The 11,792-nt window shown below is 44.0% G+C and overlaps 1 protein-coding gene across 1 annotated transcript in view; it reads left to right on the top strand.

The window, feature by feature from the left end:
- Lama3 (laminin subunit alpha 3) overlaps window positions 1-11,792 on the top strand; it is a 220,910-nt gene that overhangs the window by 62,248 nt on the left and 146,870 nt on the right. The window contains exons 6-10 of the mRNA XM_005355767.3: window positions 654-745; window positions 1,860-1,975; window positions 3,780-3,898; window positions 9,891-9,981; window positions 10,513-10,644. Of these exons, the coding sequence (XP_005355824.1) occupies window positions 654-745; window positions 1,860-1,975; window positions 3,780-3,898; window positions 9,891-9,981; window positions 10,513-10,644 (550 nt within the window). The remainder of the gene's footprint in view (window positions 1-653; window positions 746-1,859; window positions 1,976-3,779; window positions 3,899-9,890; window positions 9,982-10,512; window positions 10,645-11,792) is intronic.

The following is an 11,792-nucleotide window of genomic DNA, read 5'->3' on the forward strand; positions in this document are numbered from 1 at the left end:
AGAGAGAGAGAGAGAGAGAGAGAGAGAGAGAGAGAGAGAGAGAGAATGAATGTGTGTGTGGTCTAGTTTAGGACTGAGCCTCCCCTGGGTCTGTTGCTGACTTTGTCTGGTCTTTGGGAGTTTGAACTCTTAGCTTTAGCCTTTTGGAACATGAGTCAGGAAGGTTCCAACAACAACCAGCAGCTGTTAACTCCCTCTACAGATGGATCCCATCCATCTTTGCAAATATTTTCTCCCTTCCCACACCCTGGAGGGACAGATTGCACATGGTAGGCACAGGATTCATTTTTGGTAGATACATATGCTCAATGTACAAACAAGCTTAAAACACATCGTCTCATTCCAGGAGGCTATATGTACGACTTTTCTCCCCATAGGTACTTTTCTTCCCTGCATTTAAAGCATTTGATGTTTTAACGAACAAATTCTGAAAGCTGTTTTAAAAATTAAATTTGATCCAGGAATGCATTCATTTTGTAAGACAAGTTACAAGCAAGTGTGGTTCCCATTTGTGCTCAAGTCAGCAAGGAGAAATGGCACAAGAGTACAGAATAAAGGAAAAGCCGTGTCAACCCTTATGCGGGTAAAGGTCAGGGAGAGAACTTCTGTGTCACAGTCCCTGGAAGCTGGTAATCCTGTTCTCTGTCGTGCAGTACTACTACAGCATAAAGGACATCAGCATCGGTGGGCAGTGTGTTTGCAACGGCCACGCGGACGAATGCACGGCTGACAACCCTGAAAACCAGTAAGTACGGCCAGCTCCCTCCTCACCTTGCTAGGAATATAAGACTAGCTGTTGCAGTAGAGATATGCACCCAGCTAGAGACTTTAAGGTTCTAGACTGGGAACTGGGCCCAGGTCCTCTAGAAGAACAGCCAGTGCTCTTAACTGCTGAGCCATCTCTCCCACCCCTGACTTCAAAATTATTTCATGTGAGGTTTCTACCACATTTGACAGTTACCACCTCAAGATGGAATTGGCACCAATGGTGGGAATGCGTGTTAGGATCTTTCATGATTGGCATGTACTCAAATAGTCTTCAGTCTCATTTAAATTGTGCCGATAGGGAAGAATTCAGCAAGGACAATCTGGTGTGGAATGCTTGTGACATCTCTATGCATGAGCAGGAAACAAGCCTCTGCTGGAGATGCCCAGAGACTTGATGGAGGAGGCCCATTTTGGACAATCAGTAAAGTTAGTTCTAGACAGAATACAGTTTAACCGGGAAGGTTTACTACCCGACCTCACTGTCCGGATAGTAGCAGGATCGCACTTTTGATTCTGGGCTTCCAAGCAGGCTGCTAAACAGGAGGAGTCTGTTCACGTTCATCTTTTGCTGGTTACAACCTAAAATATCACTGCTTAGGAGAAAAATGACAGTTGATATTAGGCGAGATAAGACCAGACTAGAGAGGCCACCCTGGAAAGGAGTCTCTAATAGGCTGGGCGGGAAGCATTTCTGCAGAAGATGCAAAGCCAAGTGCTACCTCATCTTTAGCCTAGACTGAGAATCAGTACAGCAGAGGCTTGATGATGTCAGTGCCGTCCAGGTGTGGGCTCACACATGCCAAGTATTTCATTGGTACTGAGCTGAAACTACCATCTCTAATACCCCATAATCCAGACACTTGCGAGGTAGAATCAGCAGTAGAAGTTCAAGGTCTTCCTGAGCTATGTAGTGAGTTCAAGGTCAGTCTGGGATAAATGAGAACTAGTCTCCAACAAAATAAGACATCAAATCAATGCAAGCAAACGACATTTCAAACTCAGGATGCCAAGGGAGGAGGTTTCCCTGAGTTTGATGCTATACCTACAACCACTCCTTTCAATTATCAAACATGCTTTGCTTTCATGCTCAGGTTCCGATGCAAATGCCAGCACCATACCTGTGGGGAGACTTGCAATCGCTGCTGTGCTGGCTTCAATCAGAGGCTCTGGCGGCCAGCTGCTCTGGGGCAGCACAGCGAGTGTGAAGGTGAGTGGATGCTGAGATTTAGGATGGTGGAGAGTCCGAGATGTCCTATATGCTCCTCTATATACACGGTTATGAGAAAGTTGAATGTATACACTGGGCACAGTAAGAGATGAACAGTAACTAATAATAAAAGACACCAGATTGTGATAAACTGACCAGTATCACCATGTTTGCTCTTGTGAGCCTTTCTTAAGTAAGACAGGGTTATAGGAACCTGAGACGCATTCACATTGACCTTGCAAGCCGATCTCATTCCCAGCATGAATCCGGATGATTTTTGAGCTGGGAGTAACAGCCATGCAAAGACAGCCTGCACCGTGCTGTTCTGCCAGCATGGCACACAATTTGAAACATGAATTGTTAATTTTTGTGACTCTCAATTTAATATCTGTAGACTACAGTTAACTTAATGTAACCATTGACAAGAGGGAACCAGATTAAGGAAACATCAGACTTAAGAGGAAAGTATAAGAAGAACAAAGAATTATTAAGTATATACATGGTACTTTCATGTATGGGTAAGGCTGAGTGTTTTGACATGCTGGTCTCTCTTTTCAGCATTTGTGGGGTGTGATAGTGGATAGAGGGCCGAGGGCTAATGCGAGAGAGAGATGCTAGTGTTGGCCGTGTTGAGAGTAGGTGCTGCCGTGGGCTATTTCCTGTAGGAGGTAAAGGGGTCAGAGAGAATGAGGAGATAATGCAAAGCTGCCTTGATCACAGGTATGTTAGAAAGTAAGGAAGTGATGGACCTGCCCCTCAACATCTGCATGAGTTTTTTTCCTGGTGCTGTGCTACAGTTACCAACAAAAGCAACTTACAAAGTAACATCTTCTTAAACCTCCTCCTTCCATCTGCATATTGGTAACTGGGTTCTCCCATGTCCATTTCTGAGACCTTATCGAGGAGCTACCAGGAGCATTATAATTAGATAGTTTCAATCAGATACTTTAGTGGCTGTGTTAGGCATACTTTGACTAGTCAAGATATTAATATTGTTTAATTTTATGTCCTGATCTTTTTGATTGTTTTTAATCTTTTTTTGATTTTTAAAAAGATAGTTTTGACATTCTTTCCCAGTCATTATGAATTATTTGGTGTCACTCTTGGTGGCATATAGAATGATCACAGTAGGAATCAAAATTAATATGGCAGGGTTAGCTGAGTGCCACTCTGAGCCTAGACCCATGCTCCATCACAAACAAAATACGTGCAGCTCCATCTCCACAGGATTTATAGTCAGCCAGATGGGTTCTTATTTGTTTATAGGTAGACATTAACCTAATTCCTGTTTTTCACTATTATACATAGTCCTAAGATCAAGTTTAGACTTTTGAAATATAGGATTTGGAATCAAGCAAAAACGGACCAAATTCTGGCTCTCTTGTTCTATAGCTATGAACCATCTTGTAACCTTGTTCCACCTCAGTTTTCCTATCTGTGGTATGGGGATAATGGCACCTACCTTAGAAAGCAGATTAAATGCCATAAAGCATATAAGTGTGTTTCATAATGAATAAAGAGCTGGGCAATAGTTTTCAGTGACTGTAGTCTGTGTACATAACTCTAGTAGGCATTTTGATTCACCATTGTTCTATCTTTTAAGAAAAGAGAAATGTTTCACTTACTATCAAACAGAAGGAGTCTACAAAGTACAGTCTTTTCTATAATAGCCTCTGTGTAAAAAAATCCCCTGTAATTGTTCACAGAGTGTCTCCAGACTTTATTGTAAGCCACAGAGCAGAGATCCTGTTTGTGAACTTACTAAAAGCGGCACACTAATCTGACCAAGGATGCTTTCTTCCAGCTTGCAACTGCCATGGGCACGCCGTGGACTGTTACTACGACCCAGATGTGGAGCTACAGCAGGCGAGCTTGAACAGCAAAGGCAGCTATGCAGGTGGGGGGGTCTGCATCGACTGCCAGGTGAGACACGCCTACAGCCATCAGCCTGTATCAACCCTGTTGTCGCCGTACATCCGGTTCAAATATATTCATGTGGACAAAGCCATCACCAGAACAGAGTAGGGGCAGGGACAGACCCACACTGTGTCACAGGGTGACCTTGAGGAAAGGACAAAAGCAAACCAAAGGGACAGTGAGGTCTTTCACAGATGGCTCTGAAACAGCTCGATTTTATGTGGAAAACTAAGCTGTCATCCCTACTCAAATCTATAAAATTGATCTGATATCAAACATGGAAGAATGAAGGTAGAGCTGTAAACTATAGAGAAAAACACTGGGTCCCATATGATTCAGAAGGTGAGCAAACTTTCCTCAGAGGAAGCCACAATCATGGGAGATGAGGAAATCGGATTTCACTGAAATTAAACTTCTGACCGCTCCCACTGAAAATCACTCATGGGTGAGCTGCAGACAGGGAGAGCAAAACTCGCAAACTGTGAGTCCTTGATAGTCATTGGCGCCCAGTTATTGGGTTCCTCCACTGAAGTAATAAGCCAAATCAAACCAAATTAGTAAATGCAGATTTAATAAGTAGAACAGAGCAAAGCAGCTCCCAGGTGACTCTCAGGAAGGCAGGAGAGAGAGCACCAGAGAAAGGGGCAGATCTGCTGGGGCGCGGCTCAAATGGCCTGTAGGCATCAGGAACAGTGTCTGGGAGGAACTACCCTGGTGGATGGGAGCAGTGGGGTTGGGCGGAGCTTCCCAACAGTCCTAAACTCTTAAATGAAGGCAGGTAACCCCCGCCCCACATACATACCATAACAAAACAGCCTCTTACAAATGTAAGTACATGAATGATTAATAAGCTGGCAATCAAGGGCTGAGCTGCTTCAGTCAGGAGGGAAATACCAATCAAAATCACCAAATCGCCTCCACCTCTCACCGGGGCGGCAGTTATTAAAAAGCCTAGAAATTCAATTTCAGTGAGACGTGAGACAACTATACATGCCATCCCCTCAACAGAAATGGTGTACCGTGACTGCAGCACGAAACATGCATCTTCCTACACTGTGATCAACCCACTCCCAGTTTATCTACAACAAACAGAAATGCTTTGGCTGTGAGCCAAGCCTTTAATGGCAGAGCCATCTCTCCAGTCCCAGAAATGCGTGTTTCCAAACCACTGCCAGCATCAGTGGTAAAGTCAGCAGTCGTAAGATCGATGGACACATCCTTGCTCATCATTTCATAACAGAATACTAAGGGGCAAAGGAGACCTTGTCTGATGCTACATTACAGCACTGAGGATCTTAGGGGCAGCGTGGAAATAGAAAATCAGCTTCATCAAGGGCTCCTGTTGTGTGGCAGCCATTGGCACAGAATTCTTCGACACAAGTTATTAGAGGAAAATGTCAAAGTGTGATTAGCTCTAAGGAGCTGCAATGGTGGGGGGCTGACGGGGCAGGAACATGGGGATGTTCTGAGTGTCTTCTATACTGCAGTAAGAAATTGGGCTCTTATTCATGTGCATTGTCTGACATTGGCAAATTATGATTGAGAGTTTTGTATGTATAAAATATATTTTATAATAAGAACAAAAATCATAAGAACGTGTTAGACTCCAGTTATTAAGTCCGTGCTTAAATACTTGGTGGGAGGTGGTTGGCACTGTAGCATGTGGCATTGAGCACATGTAGCATGACGAGAAGTCATATGTTGGTGAACGGACAGAGGAGAGGCGGGGATGCTTATGTGGAAATAAGAACTTAAGTGGGATGTTTACTGTTTATGGGAATCTTTAGGTGGGGCTTGTATGACCATTCAGTGTGAGGGAAAGACGAGGCAGGAGTCTGTATCGCTGCCTGCGTCGGCTCCTCTCGGCCTCTGTTTCTTGTGGTAACACTGACATACTTAGTGAAGACTGGTGGTTACCCGGGTTTTGGTGGGCATTGCTCAGAGGTACCCTATCCTTGTTAACCAAATGACGTTGAACCTCTCCTATGAAGATAGGGCTAGCTCCCTTGTCCTTCACATCCATGGAGAGGTCAATGAAGTGTTTATCTCACTCTTCCCAAACCATCTGTGTTTCACATGAAACACACAAAAACATATGGGATCCAGATGCAGAACATATGGTTCCGTTCTGCCCCAAACCCTACCACGCACAGAAAAGATATTTAAAAAGCAAAATGCACTCTTTCTCCAGAGCTCATTATAAAGAGAAAATGAGGAAGATGGGCCATCTGAAAAGACTAGCAATTCCAAAAAAATCGAGAAGAGAGCAAACATGAAACATACCTATTAGTATGGTACATACGGGGTACACGGCTTTGAATATCAGTGGCATGCAGGCCCAAGAGGTCACAAAAGGAGTTGATTGTGCGGCTGGAGTCAAACTCCTAACACTACTAAAATTCATCAAACATAACCTGTGCTGAGCACGGTGTTTTCAGACTTGAAATACAATAAACATTTTAATTTTCTGAAGTCAGCCTATACATTCAGTGCAATTTTAATACTTTTGTGGAGATGGACAGGCAGATTCTGGACTTACTAGCAGAAAACACAAGAATGGATAATTAGAAATAATCCATCTTCAGAGGATCAGAACCACTGTGGATCTGTAGCTGGATATGGACTCGGAATGGGGATTACAGTCTGCTAGAAACTAACAACCTAAAGCAGCACCTGGGAATGGCACAATTTGATTTTAAATGTCATGTCATCCATAGTAGAAAAGGTGGATATTTTGTAAGTGGTGCTGGGATGCTTGGTTCTTTGGTGGAAAACTAACTGCATTTTATGCTATACATACAATAACACTGGTAGAAAAAGAGAGAAGGGTCACAGGGCTGGCCAGCTTGGTGATCAGGTTTGGGTTTGCTGGTAAAGAACGCATATTCTACAGCAAATTATGTCCCCTAGAAATTCAGTAATTGGGCTGCTTTCCACCATTTCTGTTCAGTGCCCATAAATGGAAAGCAATGAATTATCATCTCAAAGCACACAGATAGGCGAACACTGACACATACAGTCTCAGTGAAATGGAGTTAACTCATAAAGAAGGCTCTGTCTTTACATGGCGGGAGGCAGAAGGATAAAAGGGCCGAATTCTGTGTCTCCTTTCTAAGGGCCTTAATCCACTCGTGAAGGATAATCCTTTATGAGTGGATCACTTCTCAAAGCCAGTGTCTCTTAACACTATTACCCTGACCATTGAATTTAAGGCTGGGTTTTGAAGAAGACCTAGTTGAGCTGCAGCAGATAGTTGTAGTTTAGTTAGGACCACCAGTTCCCCAAATAACCACATAGAGATTTATTATTTATAAATACTCTGCCAATAGCTTAGGGTTGTTACTAGCTCTTACAACTTAAATTAATACATATTAAATTAATCCACACATATTAAATTAATCCATATTAAATTAATCCTTTTTCAGCATGGCATGTTCATGTCCTGCTCCCTCTACTCTGCCCTCCTTCTCCCCAGTGTTTTCTCAGTTGGCTCTCCCGCCTAACCTCTTTCTGCCTAGCTATTGGTCAATTGGCTCTTTATTAAACCAATAAGAGCAACACATCTTCGTAGTGTACAAAAGGATTATTCTACAGCAGATAGTAATGGTGACAAAGTTAGATTCTTGTCCTGAAGAGTTACCAGAGGCACATATAGATCCCATTGGTATTAGTTTATTTTATTCCTTGGGTTTCCCATTTTAACTATTGGGTTAGGGTATGAAATATTCTAAGGTGGCCACTTTCCTGAGTTGTGGTGTCTGAGTAGATAAGGGCATGAGCTAGGCATCCCTTGGGGGTATTGAAGTAGCAGAAGGACAAGAGGCGTTAGTAAGGAGCAAGATCCCAGGGCAGCTGGAGGAGAAGTGAGTCAGGAGAAGGCCAGATAATTCTAGAGGAGGCACAAAGCCTAGTTCATGTGGAACCTTGATAAGAAAATTCTTCCTGGGTTCTTCGAAGACAAGGTGACTGGTGATGGAGTCCACATGGAGTGGACTGTCTCTGTGTGCTCTCAGACACAGAAGGTAATGGAGGAGGTGCGGCCAAGGAACTGAGTGCCAGAGGCGGAGAGTTAGGGTTTGCCTAAAGGTTAAACATGTTTGAAAAGCTCCCTGTGGTGGAATTCAGACCCCAGACACCCAGATCAGGGCCTGGCTTCTAGGTGAGCGTTCCATAGCGTGCCACCCGGACTGGGGGTCAGTTCTGTGTATAGAATTTGCTGGGTGAGCATGGCGACTTAAGAGTTACACTGCAAACCCACATGAAGCAGGCAGACTCTGCTGGCAAGATGGCTTTCTGGATACTGGATAAAGGCTCTTGCGAATTTAAGCTTGAGGAGCTGGGTTCAATCCCTGGAGTCCATGGCAGCGGGAAAAAACCAACTCCCGAAAGTTGTCCTGTGTGTGCACCATGCTGCACACACACCCCCTTCCTCTGCGGGAGCCAAAGCAGCCAGTAGGTGGAAGACAGGCTTTTCGCCTTTCTGCCCTTACTCAGCTTGGGTCTCTGATTTTCATTTGATATTAAGCCCTGTGCATGCACAACGTCAAACATCCACTCCTCCCAGCAGGACCTCTAGACCCCCACCGTAAGCCTGGGAAGCCACCCCGACTCTTGTGCCTTGACCTGCCTGTACTGGGTTCAGCCAGGACCCTGCTGTCCATAAATGCAATGGTGTGAGACTGTGGAGGTCCTAGAGAAAACCATCCAAAACCGAGGCGTTATCCTAGCTGTAGCGTTTCCTCTCTGTTCTTCACTGCTATTTAAGCATGGTTGAGGCAGAGAGGCAAGGCTGCCCCCCTCAGAGAACAGTTCTCATGTCCTGCTCTAATTGGATTGCTAGCCAAGGTTAGCCATAGTAGCAAGCAGTGGGATGGAAGGGGAATGGCATTTGATGGGAAGACTGGGTGGGCTTTTGCTTAGAAGCTTCCTGTGAGTGCTGGCAGGCTGGCCAGCATGGTTTTTGACTTTGGTGCTAAATTAGATGCAGATTTTTAGCCCACAGAACAAGAGTGGTAAAAACCAAGAGTCTGTGTTTAATAAAACCCCGCAGGGAGAGGACACAGACCAGCCTTTGTTCTCCCCAGGTTTCTGTGAAGGTTCCATGTGGTTCATGTTGCTCATTCTTGTTGCTCTGCGTTTGCTGCCTTTTCCATAGTGACACTGCTCAGTGCTTTTCGGGTGAGAAGGAGACAGAATTGAGCTGTGATCATTTCTTGGAAACTGATCATGTGTACTGGGTAATTGGGTTTGTGGCAATTGTAAGAATTAACCGCGGACTAGAAAAAGCCACCCAACTCAAAACTGAACTCTGTGTATGAGCCTCGTGCTCATTGTCCATTCACACAATAATTCACGTTGAAAACACAGATGCAGTCAGAAAGACCAGAGACAGAGATCTTTATATGCTTTCCTTCCCAAACTGGGAAAGATATTCCCCTGTGCCATCTCATCCTTTGAGCTAAAGCAGGACTGTGAGTAGCCATCCCTGGCTCTTCTGAGCTGCAGGAACTCTAAGGACTGCTCACAGCTAGAGGGACACTATTGTTTTTTCTTAATCAAGTGTCAAGCTCATTGAAGCATTTTAAGTTTTTTACATTGTTTGTTTGTTGAGGTAGCGTTTCTCCGCATAAGAGCCCTGGCTGTCCTGGAACTCTATAGACCAGGCTGGCCTCAGACTCACAGAGATTCACCTACTTCTGCCTCACATTTTTTTAATTTTTAAATTTTTATTTAATTATTTGTTTATTTTTAGAGAGAGAAGCCAGGACTGTCAGTTTAATGAATCTTTCTACCGTGTGGCTGGGATTTCAGGGACAAGGTGAAATCAGGGTCCTATGACACATTTTGGATCCTGTGATACAGGGTCAAGATAAATGTTCTTAGGGACTTTGGAATTTCGGGCTTGTGTGACAAAATTATTTCTGTGGCGGATTAGCACAGAGTAAAGAGCGCTGGGCTTCTCTGGCATCCTTTGAAGGGTCTGTCCTTGTTTCCCCAGCACAACACAGCGGGTGTGAACTGTGAGAAGTGTGCACAGGGTTTCTACCGGCCCTACGGAGTTCCAGTGGAGGCGCTCCATGGCTGCATCCGTAAGTCTCATGCCAATTCTGTGCATATGAGAGGCTGTGTGCATTACCCCAAGGGTGTCACAGGCTCAGGGGCCTGGGTGGTCTTTGTTCTCCTGCGTACGTAGTATTGCTTCTATTTCCTTCTAACTGAGTTATCTCAGGTAACTTCATACTTTCTCTGAGCCCAAGAATTCTCATATGTAAATAATAATGATAATACATATATTTCATAACAGTAGGTGAAAAGCTATCAAAAGTACCTAGTCAAGCCCTTAATTGTTTGAATCGGTCACCTATCAAGCCTGCAATAAATGTTGCTTCGTTTGACATGTTTCTGTGATCTCCAATCACTTTAACTTTGTCATAATTAACATCAAAACAACATAGTAACAAGTCCACAGAAATTTAGTAATCATTGTAGCGTTTAACTTTAGTCGAGTGTTTGCTATGTACAGGAGATTGAGACCACGGCACCCTTGAGAAGTGTGGGCACAGTTGTGCTTTCTGAGCACAGTGAGGGGTGGGTCACGTAGTGATTCTTTTTCCTCTTAGCTTGCAGCTGTGGTCCAGAACGTGCGTATGAGTGTGAGCAGGGCTCAGGCCGCTGTCACTGTAAGCCAAATTTCCAAGGAGATAACTGTGAGCTATGCGCAGATGGATACTATAACTTTCCATTTTGCTCGAGTAAGTATCCAATATGGATGAGAATCCCCTTTCTGGCCCATAGCCAACCTGTGTGTGAGCAATGACGAACAAGGAGGGTTGTGAGGGTTATGAGGAAAAGGCCCAGGCAGGTTTTGTTTACATGAAAGCATTTCCCAAGTTGCGAAGGCAAATCTTAAAATTATGTTTAGTGTGGTGTTGTACAATAGACATTGCCATTTTATTAGGTCAGTGGGCTTAGGCTCAACTATTGATCATAATAGTTGAGTCTGACTTTGATAGACCTAGTGCATCATGCTTTGCAGGGTGGGGGTAAGGTGTGTGTTCTCTCTTTCAGTGTCCAGGAGGGCAAGCTGTCAGAGCCCTCTCCCCCTCCCCCCTCCTCCCTCCTCCCTCCCACAACGATCTGGATGAATATGTTAACATATTCATGTATGTATATACATTTTATCTCAGAACTGTGCTGGGAGCAGTGGGGAGCTGGGACCGACCTGTTCAGGGCTCCACACTGCAGTGTGCACCTGCTGTCCTAGAGTGATGATTTAAGCAGTGACTGCTTCACTAGGGAGACCTTCCTACTTTGGATAATCAAATGCATTTACAGGAAACAATGTCTGAAGCCAATGACTGTGTTTCAGGTGCTTACCCATATTGAATCTGTGCCTGGGATAGGCTCGCCAGAAATTACCCTTGCCTTTTTAGTGGGGAAAAAATAAGAAGATGCTTTAATCACTTTTTTAAATAATAAACAAAAATTCAGGGAAAAAACTTAGAAGAAAACATTGTTTTAAAACTACTCTCAATTTTTCTTAAAAAATAAAGAGTAAAATTTCTGTTTAAAAAGAAACAATCCTAAATTCTATTCATACTTAGACACAGCTATTCTTTGGGCATAGCTGTTTTGAATAATTTAGCAATCGTGAGCATAAAACGCCACCCGTTTCCGTTTGCTGATCTGCTAAGCAGCCTGGCTTCAGTTATGAGGTGTGTTGGCCACAGAGAGCGGCAGGGCCTTTCTCTCAATCAGTCTCAGGTGTTGCTTTTCTCTCAGAGAGGGGCCTTCTTCCTGCTCAGTGCAGCTTGGCTGTTCATGCTACTATCTCCTTAATCCATGTTTTAAAATAAATTATTATTATTATTTATTTATTTATTTTTTTGGTTTTTCGAGA

Source organism: Microtus ochrogaster, chromosome 18, assembly GCF_000317375.1.
Source record: "Microtus ochrogaster isolate Prairie Vole_2 chromosome 18, MicOch1.0, whole genome shotgun sequence".
Lineage (NCBI taxonomy): Eukaryota > Metazoa > Chordata > Mammalia > Rodentia > Cricetidae > Microtus > Microtus ochrogaster.